Genomic DNA, 13,497 nt, shown 5'->3' with positions numbered 1-13,497 from the left:
AATCAAGAACCTAATGTAGTAGTCCAATTAAGAAAATGTGGGTGTGTGCTAGAGTACAGCAGTAGAGGTTGTAGGTGTGGGAAGGAGAGAGAGAGATTTATTCTGGTTAGGGTTTGGAGGAAAATAAGGGGCACAAAGCAAAAGCTTAGCAAAGTTGTAAGTGGTGGTGTTTTGTCTTAGGATATTAAAGAGGGACAGAGGCATCCACATGAGAGAAGCTGACCAAGAAGTGGCTGACTAGCTAGGTTGGATACTCACTGGACTCACTAAGTTTAGGGAGAAAACAACTGCCTTAGTTTGCTGCACTGTGGTATAAAATATAAGTGAAAAGCCTCTGATTTGTACATTTAACTGGTTTATTTCTATGCCATTTATCATTCATTTTCAACTTGGGCATTTTAGAGAAGGCAAATAATTTTTACTTACTTTAACTTTTACTTACTTTAATTTTAATAATTAATTTTAAACACCAATGTCACATTTGTTTCAGGGAAGTAATGGATTTTTCATTCTGTAGTCTGTGATTTTTTTTTTTTCCTAATGGAATTGCCTGAATAAGAGTGTTTTTTAAGTTAGTTTGCTACATTCCCATTATATATGAAGACTTATACTGATTTATCTTTTTCGCTTTAAAAATACAATATTAGTGTTTCTGTAATTTATAATGTATGTTCATTTCTCCCAGTTTTCCTTCTTCTTTTGGCCCTTCCATTGGTCTCATTCATTTCACTCCTTTTTGCAAACTTTCTGTAGTGCACTTCACTGTAATTTTCTGTTTACTTCTCCTTGAAAGCATCAGCTGCCCTAAAATTGTCCTTCTCAGAGCGGACTCTTGTTTTTTTGAAGTTCTTTACTCTGTAGAAAGAAGGGGAAACCCCTGCGTCACCTTTACATTCCTTTATTGCCAAAACAAAACTTTCACAAAAACAATACCTTAAAGGAGTTCTGGGAGTCATTTCAGGCAGAGAAAGAAAGGTTAGAGGTGGGAGTCATATGCTATAGGAATTACAGTGTCAAAATAGAACATCAGAAAATCTTGCAAACAAAATGTGCAGAATATTCCATTAAGGTTATAACCAAGTTTTGCCTGGCTGTAATAATGTCTTCTATAATTCTAGCCTATAGTATAGGTAGATAAACCCAGTATTTCTGTCATTATGTGAAATCTAATTATTTGTTTGTTTTTGCTATTTTTATTTTTGAATATCTGATATTCAAGGCCTTCTAATTTTTATCTAGAAGACAGGTAAAATCTCAGAGACCTAAAGTTGTTCTCTCTGGTTAAGCTAGTATCACAGCTAACATTTATTGAGCCTTCATTATTTGCAGGTACTCTGTTTTCAGATGAAAAAACTGAAACACAAAGAGATTAAATAACTTCCTAAGGCAATTCAGATAATAGGTAGCAGACCTGGAATTCCAAGCCTAGATCTCTCTGACCACAGTATCTGGCTTCTTCCACCGCACCATGTTGTATTTTCTAAACATTGTTTGTCAGTTATTCCTCAGGGAGTACTCACTAACTGAATTTTGGGTTCCATCATTCTATATTTATACATTTAGTGTCCTTAATTCCATATCTCACAAGTAGATACACACACACACACATACATGTACACGGAGTATAGCTAAGTGTTCAAATTTCTTATTGCCCACATTTTTTTCGCTGTCATCCTCACCACCATTTACCCCAAATTTTAGCAAATGTTTATGAAGTATCTACTATGCTCCTGGGCTAAATCCTGGAGATTCAAATATTTCAAGACAAAAACAACAGCAATACAAAAACACTCAACTCTGCTCTTACCTTAAGGAGTTAATCCAGAACCAGACCTTTAAGTAAATATAACATAAAAAGATAACTGTCATACAGGCTATGAGGCTGGGAGGAAGACTAACTTGCCTGGAAGAATCAGGGAAATTATTAGCTAAGACTTGATTAAGAAGGAGACATTTGTGGTGGGATTGGGGGAGAGAAGGAGAAAGGAGAGTTTGTTGAGGGGGTGAGGTAGGGATGGCAGCTCCAGGCAAATGGATCAGCACATGCAAAGGCAGGCAGCCCAGAGAACTCAAAGTGTGTAGGGAAACTACAGACCAGGGATAGTGGAGCATAAGTGCCAGTGAGGAATGATAGGAAAAGAGCCTGGACAGGTAGGCAGAGCCAGATCATGGAGGATTCCACATGTCATCAGAAGTTTAGATGTGTTCCAGTGTTGCAAAAGAACTTCTCCAGGGTATTTATTTTTATCCATAGATTTTTATAACTTTTTTATGGCCCTGCTTCCCTTTAAAAATATCATCTTCTGATCTCTGAGGATTCTTCTTGAATTTTAAAGAAATCTAATACATGTAGGAAAGATGGGGCTCCATGGAAAAATTACAAAACCTCAGAATAAAATACAGAATTATTCTCTCAAATTATACTATCTCTGTTTATTCTGCTTATGAAGATCTCTTTAATTGCTAAATGGGCTGAATAAATGAACTGTTTTAACCATCTTGTATGTTGAAGTTGAAGAGAAGTGCAAACCAAAACTAGATTTAAATTAAAACATTTGTCTCTGTTTATAAGACAGAAAATGGAATAGAAGTATCAGACGTGGTTCATTTTAATAAATACAGAAACTTGGTTTTGAAATCAGCTTCTTGTTTATGCTCCTCCAGCGGGTAAAAACTTCAGACACTGGTGGGCCATGAATTCATCCACACCTGTGTGTGCTCATTGCCTCAATTATGAGACATACAGCCATCGCAAAATACGAGTGTTAGGATATTCAGAGTAAGAGGCAGAATGCAAAGAAATTTTGGCTTTCATTAGTTTTTTTTTATATATATAAATGTATTGATTTATTTTTGGCTGCATTGGGTCTTCGTTGCTGTGTGCAGTCTTTCTCTAGTTGCAGTGAAGCAGGGGCTGCTGTTTATTGCGGTGTGCGGGCTTCTCACTGTGGTAGCTTTTCTTGTTGCGGAGCACAGGCTCTAGGCGCGCGGGCTTCAGTAGTTGTGGCACACAGGCTTAGTTACTCTGCGGCATGTGGGATCTTCCCGGACCAAGGCTTGAACCCATGTCCCCTGCATTGGCAGGCGGATTCTTAACCACTGCACCACCAGGGAAGTCCCTTTCATTGGTTTTGATAATTGCAGTACTGTTTCCTCCACGCTATTTTGGCTATGACTATTTAGGCATTAACTTGAGAGTAAATAGATGAAGGACATTTAGTTTTACTCTTCAACTTTCCTAACCTGAAATGTTTATAATGAATACTTAGATAAGAATTAATATGTATGAATTACTCAGAGGAGGTTTTCAGAAAATATCACAATTCAAACAAGGCTTCTCATAAAGAATGTAGAGTTTGATATCAGACAGTACTGGTACAAATTCTGGCTGTGCCATTAGTAGCTGTGTGACCTTGGGCTGATTAATTAACCTCACTGAGCCTAGGTTTCCAAATCTGTTAAACAGAGATTAATCCATTTCTCAGGAACATTGTAGGGATTAGTGATAATGTTAGACACAGAGAGGTCATAGGTAAGATTATGGGCTCTAGAGCCAGGCTACCGGGATTTGAACCCTGGCACTGCACTTACTAGCTGCATGACCTTGGACACATTACCTAACCTCTCTGTCCTCAGTTTCCTTATCAGTTAAGAGGGAATGACAGAAGTTCATATCTCGTAGTGGTTATTAGTTAATATTTGCAAAGTACACAGTGCCTGGTACATAGTTAGTGCTAGCTAAGATTTTGTTAAATAAATTGGGGGCTTTTTGTTTTGTTTTTTAATATATTTATTTATTTATTTATCTATTTTGGCTGTGCTGGGTCTTAGTTTCGGCATGCAGACTTCTCAGTTGCAGCATGTGGACTTCTCAGTGGCGGGATGCAGACTCTTAGTTGCGACATGAGGGCTCCTTAGTTGTGGCATGTGAACTCTTAGTTGTGGCATACATGCGGGATCTAGTTCCCCGACCAGGGATCGAACCCAGGCCCCCTGCATTGGGAACACGGAGTCTTACCCACTGGACCACCAGGGAAGTCCCAAATAAATTGTTAATTAAGGTTCCTGGCACCATGTAAACACTCATAAAAGGTAGCTATTATTTGTATTCAGTGTATAATTGATTCCGTGTGAAAACAAATTCTGAAAAGTTTGATAGCCATATAACCCCCCCCACCGTGTCTTTTTTTTTTAATTACCAAGGTTTAAAGCCTTATTAATACAAATCTCAGAGGTACAAGGAACGTTTATCATTTATATTCTAAATTGTCTCTGCTTGATGTAAATTAATTTTTTTTCCCTTGGAGGGACCTTCAGTGTAATTAGTAATGTGATATAAGCCTGATTAATCTGACCTGTGCATCACAAGTCACTTGTCTTTAGCCCAAGAGGAATGCTTCCTTTCTGAATTGACCTATGATCTCTGAGTAGCCCATCATCTCTCATGACTGCTTCTAACAACCTTCCTGCTTATTAGAAGACCTTGAGACAGGGTTTCTGTATATATAATTCTAGTTTTGTGCCCTGGAACCGAAAAAGGGTGGGAGAGGCTGAAGCAGGTTTTGTTAGTAAAATATTTATTAAAAGTCTTCCATTTGTTATCCTCCTGCCACTAGTATTATGTAAAATGTGCAAAGAGCTTTTGCATCAGCAAACACAATGAGACCTTGTCTTTATCCTTCAAACCTACTTAGCACTAGCCACACATTAAGCCTGGAATATGGAAGACAGCTCAAACGGTTTTGTTTCCTTTTGTTTTGTGTTTCCCCTCTTCACCTCCCTCCGCCTCCCCCACTCCATTTTGGGCTGAGGAAGAGCGTTTACTTGCTTCTTAGCTCACTGAACTCTCTCATTGAACAAATAGATGTCTCACAGTGGTCAGCAGAATCACATTTCATCTCAACTGTGATGATTGTTCTTGTGTCCTCTTGTCAGGTAGGGAGGGAGTGACTGGTGTTTGGAAGTAAACTGTGCAGCTGGCCTCTTGCTGGTGGGCAACAAGGTATGCAGTGACGTCAGCGTTGGCTGATCGGTATTCAGTTTGTGCAGTGGGTCAGCTCCGTCTCCACACTCTACTACCTTTCATTTGTCCGCTTTCATTTCCTCATAATTGTCTTCTTCGTTCCTATTATAATAACTACAAAAGATGTGTAACTCTTCAGCAAGACTGGATATCTGAATTCTACGGGTAATTTTAGAAACAAGGATAAATTTAACCCTAAAACCATCTGCTTCTCTGTAGGAGGATTTTTAAAATTATAAATTAGACATTATAACACACTGCTGGAGATTAAAAATTGCCTTGGTTGTGTTGATTCCTAGAAATCATTTACTTTCTCTTAGCTTGAAGACTGGTTTTCAATGTTTTGGTTGCTTTTTTCCTTTTCAAAATAATGACTTAAATTGTTTACCTAACGACTTCTATTTAGTCTTTGTTATTTAAATATTAAATCTTGAAAGTATTTAGTAATTATAATTATTTTGCAACAATAAACAGCGACAAACTGTTTAACACCTGTATCTTTTTCACAACCTCCGTTTCATTCTTTATTTCCTGGCTACTGGAAGAGTGGTCTGGGGACCAGCATGAGCATCACTTGCGATGTCTGTTAGAAGTGCAGACTTCTCAAGCCCACCCCTCGGCCTACTGAATCAGAATCTGCATTTTAGCAGGTTCCCCAGATGATTTGTATGCATGCTAATGTTTGATCTATTTCACTCCGACAGTATTCACTAATGTGCTTTGTTCCCATCAGACAGTAATCAGCTTATTTACTCTGTGTAAGGAAGGCCCTGTTATTCCTAAAACGTTAGCCCTTTGCTAATGACGATTGGGCACTGATAATTTATGTGATTTAGTGACGACAGTAATAATAATTGATTTTTGTTATCAGGAAGATTCAGGTCAGTCACTTTCAAAATATAAAGCAGAAAAGAATAATAGTAGTTCTAATACTGTTTTCAAATATATCCATGGTCTGTTACTAGTTAGATAAGAGGTAATTAGAAGACTCAGCTTTTAAGGCCAAGTTGATTTCCATGGGTCAGTCAACACTAATTAATGTGGTTAGAGACTCTACCCCAAACACTCTCTTCTATCAACATTTTAGGCCACACAGAAACCAGGTGAGAAAATATGGATATATCAGGAAATCTCAAAACTAACGTTAAAGTAAAAACTTGGAGTACATGCCTTAGCGTTGTAGGGATAGGAACATAAATAATCTTCACATGAAAAGGACAAGATGTGTCTATTTTAACACATTCTTAAAATCAATATAGATTTCTAAAATGAATGTAGGTGTATATTTGACATTTACTTTGCAAACATCTTAATTATTCCCATTCATTTTTTAAGGATGCTTTTAACATAGCATTCAATATTGTAGAGATGAGAAAGCCCTCACTTGTCGACTTCTGCTAGCAGAGGGATAAATTAGAAAATCTCTCATCTCTATATAATGTAAAGGATTTTTCCTGGGTTTATAACAGCCTTATCTCCAATTTTAAGTTGGATTAAACTTCTCTGACTATGAGGCCTTACAACAAAAAAAATAAAAACAACTTCTCTGACTAGTGACGTTCTTAGAACATCTGTGGTATAGTGAAAAAAAAAAAAAGAACACCTGGCTTGGAGTTCAAAGGCCCTGTATTTGAATACTGGCTAAGCTACTTGCAGCTGTAGATATTTGGGCAATTCAGTTAGCTACTTTCAGCTTCAGTTTCCCCCTTTGTAAGGTAAGGACATTCATACCTCACAGGGCTGTCATCATGATTAAATGAGATAATATATACAAAAATACCAAGTGGGTAATGCCTAGTCCAAAGTAGGCAAGACATAAATGGTTTTGGGATTTGATTATAACTCATACACCATGTTGAAGGACTAGTTGTCATTTTGTTTCAAAAACTTCTTATGATTTCATATCTTAAAATTGTGAAGCTAAGAGGTTCTTTGAGAAAGATTTGTCTTTTCCCTACTGTGCTCAAGAAATGTTGAAAATCTTGATTGATCTGACAAATTCAAGGTATGTTATGAGTGAGAGTTCAACCAATTACTCCCATACAAATGACAAATTACCGCAGAGGAAAAAAAACTTCTTTATACCTTCAAAATTTTGTCAGAGTTGTTTAGTCAATCATGTATGAATAAAAATAGTATCAAAATAATGCTAGTCTGAACCCTGAATTGGAGTGAGAAGTATCAGTATGAATTCATGGGTTATTGTTTTTTCTTAATACATATACATATAGACAGGCACAAAAACAAATATAGGAGTGTGTGTGTGTGTGTGTGTGTGTGTGTGTGTGTGTACACTGATAAGCATTCATATGTATATTTCCTCTGTTTGATGACAGGGCCTAGACCCAGTGACAGCCCAGTTGCAGTGAGTACATCTAGGTCTTAGTCTTGGTTTCTAAATACCATTCTTCTGTAAAAGGAATCAGGGCGGGCTTCCCTGGTGGTGCAGTGGTTGGGAGTCCACCTGCCGATGCAGGGGACGCGGGTTCGTGCCCCGGTCCAGGAGGATCCCACGTGCCGCGGAGCGGCTGGGCCAGTGAGCCATGGCCGCTGAGCCTGCGCGTCCGGAGCCTGTGCTCCGCAACGGGAGAGGCCACAGCAGTGAGAGGCCCGTGTACCACAAAAAAAAAAAAAAAAAAAGGAATCAGGGCTCCTTGGAAAAGCAGTTGATTCATGGGATGGGGCAGGAAAGTACAAGATGAGCCTGGAACATCTGGTACCAAGAGATAAGGAAATACTTAAAATGAAATTTTATAAGGATGGGGGCATGTTGAAAGGATACAGGAGCCAACCTGAATTAGCTCCTAGTGGCCAAAGCTGGAACTATTTAAGCATCAAAATAAATAACAATAGTATTGAATTATAACCCAAAGAATAAAATGAATACTTATGATGAATATAATATGACAGTATTGTAAAAAATAAACAAATAGTTTAATGAGTAAATAAATAAGAGGGGAAGAAGGGACAACTCTTGAAGAGTTGTAATTAATAACTGTAGAAGGAATGAGGGAAATGAAAGCTCACCGTTAGAACACCACAGTAATCGTTGCTGCAATCAAGATCTGCCAACGAATGCTAAATTAATGGGTGAAAGTTTAAGGAGAAACAGGGTATATATAGACTCAATATATCTTTAAAATATTTATTAATCTCAAGGGGAAAAATAGTAACTTTATAATGGGGTAACCCGGAAGACACCACCTTAATCCATAGATCAAGGTTAACTCCACCAATAATTAAGCCATAATACCTGCACCCCATCATATGATGCCCTGAGAAGAGCACTTCACCTCTGTGCTGTTCTTCCCAAAAAGCAATCATTTTAATCTAATCATGAGAAAACATCCAGCAAACCGAAACTGAGAGACAGTCTACAAAATACCTGACCAGCACTGGTCATGGTCAAGAAAGACAAGGAGAGACTGAGGAACTATTAGAAATTAGAGAAGACTAAGGAGTCATGACAACTAAGTGCACTGTGGAACCCTGCAGTGAGAGAGGACGTTAGAGAGAACACTGGCGAAATCTTAATGAAGTCCATGGTTTAATTAATAGTACTGAATCAGTGTTACTTTTTTTTTAAATTAATTATTATTATTATTATTTTTTGACTGTGTTGGGTCTTCGTTGCTGCGCGCAGGCTTTCTCTAGTTGCGGTGAGCGGGGGCTACTCTTCGTTGCGGTGCACGGGCTTCTCATTGCGGTGGCTTATCTTGTTGCAGAGCAAGGGCTGTAGGTGCGTGCAGGCTTCAGTAGTTGTGGTGCGCAGGCTTAGTGGCTTGGCTTATGGGCTCTAGAGCACGGGCTCAGTAGTTGTGGCGCACAGGCTTAGTTGCTCCGAGGCATGTGGGATCTTCCCGGACCAGGGCTTGAACCCGTGTCCCCTGCATTGTCAGGCGGATTCTTAACCACTGCGCCACCAAGGAAGCCCAGTGTTACCTTCTTAGTTTTGATAATTTTACTAATAGAGTTATGTAAAATGTTAACATTAGGGGAGGAAGTTGGATAAAGAGCATAGGGAATTCTCCTCACTTTATTGTTGCAACTCTTCTGTAAAACTATTTGGAAATTAAAAGTTAAAAATATCAAAGTGAATCCAACATAGCATGGCATACATTCTTATGACAGAGAAACAGGAAGCAAAAAAGTGTCTGAGGGACATAGCAGCCATCATTTGAGGTATTAACTTGTAGATCAGAACATTTGAGAAGACATTAAACTAGACATTAAACTTTCCTTTCCAGCAAAGCCAGGCTGGGTCTGGGTCTAGCATAGAGAGGAATACCCATGTGACTGTTTTCATAATGCTTTTCAAAAGTCAGGTGATAATGTGGGGTCTTTGATTATTCTCTGTTGTTATGAGACTATCTTCTGTGTTTGCACAGTGGTTGACACATGTATGCACTCAAATGTTTAATGAAGGAAGCAATGAATTTGGTTGGTGTGATGAAACATTAAGTAACCATTCCACATGAATAAATAGTGATAAGAAAGAAATCCTGGGACTTCCCTGGTAGTCCAGTGGCTAAGACTCCACACTCCCAATGCAGGGAGCCCGGGTTTGATCCCTGGTCAGGGAACTAGATCCCACATGCTGCAACTAAGAGTTCGCATGCCACAACTAAAGATCCCACATGTGGCAACAAAGACCTGGAGCAGCCAAATAAATAATAAATGAATTTTTAAAGAAACATTAAAGAAAAAAATCCTGCATAGCTCTGCCGTTTTCGTATTTCATCCCTCTTGCTCGCTCCTCATTTCACTATATGCTTTTAGGCAGAAAGCTGCAGACTGTGAATGAAGCAAATTGTCCAGATTCCTGTGAAGAAATAAAAAGGCTTTTATTTTTAAGTGTTTTCCCATTGCCACTTCTTAAACCTGACAATTATTAACCTGCTCAAAAATAGCTACATATCACTGTACCAGAGAAAGACATAAAGGTGGTTAACAGTGAGAGCTCTGTAGCCAGACTTGGTAAGTCTGCAATTTAGTGTAACCTCTAGCAAGGTACTTAACTTTCTACCCTCACTCTTTCCTAAAATAAGGCTACCTCATGGGGTTACTAAGAAGAAATTATCTTAGGAGAGCTTAGGTCAGCTTCTGACACTTTTAAAAGACACGATGACAACATATTCATTCAGCAAACCTTTGTTAAACAGCTGCTGTGTGCTGACAGCGTACTAAGTCCTAGAGGAACAGACATATATCATTTCCCCCTTCTCTACTCTCAAGGAGTTTAGTCTGATAGAGAAGACAGATAAGTAAAACAAGAAGAAGAATTGCTATTCTTCTCTTCTGTCGAGTAGCGTACTCAGTGGCTACTGTTTATTGAGCACCTGCTTTGTTTCAATAGCATGCCTAAAGCATTATTATGTTATCTACTTATGATGTAAGTGTACTTATCTACATATACTCACTTATTGTGAGTATATGTTACTCATAATAACTGTGAAGTGTAGACATTGTCCCCATTTTGCAAAGAAATTAAGTAATTTGCCCGAGATCACACCGCTAAGAGGAAAACCCAAGATTTGCCTGACTCCAAAGCTTTCCTTAACCCATACATCAGATGATTACAAATAAAATATTTAAGTGCTTTGACAGGGTTATAGAAGACATCTACATAAATGCTATTATAATAATTTTAATGAACCTGATTTTCTTTCAGTGCTTCTCTTAATGTTCCTACAGACTGAAGTTCCTGTTTTCTTCAGTTACCTACAGAAAATAGAAGTAACATCCGTTTAGTACCCTTTTTCTTCTAAGGTAACAGGACGCTTTCTTTGTCCCAGATGTGTACAGCCAAGGTTGAGACTAGGCTACTACCGGCACCATGGTGCTTTCCTAGTTTTTGCTCTCTTCCTGCCTATGAAGTGTCCAGTGAGAGAGCCTAGGGGAATAAAGAGTCCAGGCCACCTTCCTGACAGACCTCTGTCCCAGTCACTCTTTGAGTTCGTTCTACAAGAGTCGGGGGAGGTTCATAATGAAGGAGTTCTGGAATGGCTCTGTGAGACGTTAAAACGTTCCAGTGCTATTTAGAGAGTATTCTCAACTTACATGTGCTAAAACTCATCCTGTGATTACGGTTTAAAGTACAGCAATTATTGGACCTATTTCATGATCTCCAAACACACTTCCCAGAGCTTCTTGGGCTTTTCTGTGAGTGAAAGTAACATTTTCCTCTTTAAATGTTATTTGAACATCTAGTCCTTGGATCGTTTGAGAGTATAGTTTTTCTAGAAAATTAGAAACACCTATCAATATGGACACATGGGTTGTGATGTGATGTGAGTGGTTAGTCCTACAGGTGGAATTGAGAAGATAAGACCTCTCTGACAGTCATTTTGGAAAGCTGAGCGTAGGACTGAACTGCAGTTATGTTGTGGAGTACGCCTCGTACTCCTGGATGCCAAGGACAGGCCACAGCTGTGTTCCACCAGGTTTAGATGCACCATCTCTTTCCCCACATACACCATCTTTTCTCTCATGAACCTTAAGCTTCTCCACACTGTCTTTACCCTTCCTGTGTATTTTCTCAGGACCCTTTTCTCTGAAAGGCAGTAATTGGTAATGATGGCTTTGGTAGCTGACACTTCACATCTACTGCGCTCCAGGCATTTTACATTCTTAGTCTCATTTAATCCTCACAGCATCCTATCTGGGTAGGTGGATTATCCCCTCACTTATAGATACAGAAAATAAGGTTCAGGAAAATTAAATAATTTATGTAGGGGCCTTGAGGCTAGAAAGTGGCAAAACTGGAAATCAGCTGTAGGTCTCCCTTACTTCATAGGTCATACTCTGCCATGAGGCTGTGGTGTTGGGGATCATGACTGTTTCTGTTACTACTGCTTATGTCAGGGAGCTAAGAGAATGCCTCCCCTAAGGTACAGAAGCACACCATAGTCTCAGGGTGTGAGTGGAGTGTGAGTTTCTGTTAACTCATTGGATCCCCATAACAACCTGCTGACTACGATGTTTCAGTGTTACAACTGGGGAGACTGAGGCTCACAAAGACTGAACGCATGTCACGCAGCCAGTCAGTCTGGCGCCGGAGACTTGTTCCAGTCCCCTTGGGGCACCACCGAAATCTCACTCTCCATGCACTGTGTACACCAGCCAGAGTAGAGCCAGTTCCCATCACTGAGGTGTATCCTTCAGCCAGGAGTCTGTTGCAGCATGAGACATTTTGGCTCTAACTTACAAAACAACAGGAATTTGTTCCTTCACTAAGAGACCATGTGACTATGTGAAGGCTTAGCAAAAGAGCACAAGCTTGCATTTATACCAAATCTCACTGCATTTGTCTTCCGCTGTAACTTTCATGCATATTGAAGGCATCTGAGTACAGTGTTTCCAGAGGGCATGCTGTTTATCAAAGCTGCAGATTCAGTGTGACTAATATCATAAGGAGAAGGCCATTAACTATTTTGAAGTATAATGCCACCGCGTTCCATAAATGAGTAAACAAGTGATATTGGTGATAGGGGGCCTGTGGCTGGGCCACATGGCCATTGCATGTTAATGAGCTATTCAGATAAGTATCTGCCTAATTCAGGATGTGCGGGCCAACACTTAGAGAGCTGTTACTTAGGAAACACTGTCCTCAGTTGCCTTAAAATGTTATATTTATCTTGCTAGCCTGGGGCTGTGAGAGCAGCCGGTCCCTTGGTTGTGTTTAGGTAAATATCTTAGAGTTTTACTCATTTGTTTCTTTTTTTATAAACCATATAAGCTCAAGAGCTCTTAATCATGGAGTAATTGAAATTCTAAGATTATCAAATTCAAGTTGATTGTCCATATCAGTGGATTTTTCTTTCAGCCTTAAAAATACAAGAGATAAAGTCTTTTTCCAGCCTCTCGCTCATTCTCTTTGAGAAGAAAACTTAATTCATTAACACATTCATTCAACAAATATTTACTGAATACTTAATATTTGCTATTCATTGTGCTGAGTGCTAAGGAAACATCATAAGATACATGCCATCGCATACTCACAGAGTGAATAGTGGTGATATTGTTAATGTAGCATATTATAAAATTATTATGAGAAATTCAGTATAGTTTGAGAGCACAGATGAAAGTAACATTTATTTCCATCCCAATAGATTTCGGTTTTGGAAATTTCTTTAAAAGTGGTGAACTGCTGGCAACATGGTGTGGCAGCCCCCCTTATGCAGCCCCAGAAGTCTTTGAAGGGCAGCAGTATGAAGGACCACAGCTGGATATTTGGGTATTTCTTTGCTTTGCTGTGTTAAATGCATCTATAATGATAATACTTGGTACTCTGGCCCATCTCGGAATCTCTCTGTACCTAACACATAGTTCATACTTGCCCTGTCCACTGGACTAAAATTAGTCAGAGCATCTTGAATTAGATTCTAGGAAAGAATTTCTAAGGAAAGATGTTATCATACTAATATCAGCAATGATTTAAAGTTTAGTAATCAAAATGATTTAATTTAATTCTT

At 38.9% G+C, this 13,497-nt stretch overlaps 1 protein-coding gene across 3 annotated transcripts in view; it reads left to right on the top strand.

Moving 5' to 3' along the window:
• The window catches only part of SIK2 (salt inducible kinase 2), a 131,882-nt gene that overhangs the window by 84,942 nt on the left and 33,443 nt on the right, over window positions 1-13,497 (top strand). For all 3 annotated transcript variants that reach the window (XM_029207427.1, XM_029207428.1, XM_029207429.1), the window contains exon 5: window positions 13,135-13,259. In XM_029207427.1, coding sequence (XP_029063260.1) covers window positions 13,135-13,259 — 125 coding nt within the window. The remainder of the gene's footprint in view (window positions 1-13,134; window positions 13,260-13,497) is intronic.

This window comes from Monodon monoceros, unplaced genomic scaffold, assembly GCF_005190385.1.
Source record: "Monodon monoceros isolate NGI ecotype Baffin Bay Population unplaced genomic scaffold, NGI_Narwhal_1 Super_Scaffold_7, whole genome shotgun sequence".
Classification (NCBI taxonomy): Eukaryota; Metazoa; Chordata; class Mammalia; order Artiodactyla; family Monodontidae; genus Monodon; species Monodon monoceros.
Note: the sequence above shows the minus strand (reverse complement) of the source record. Positions and strands in the feature narration are given on the sequence as shown.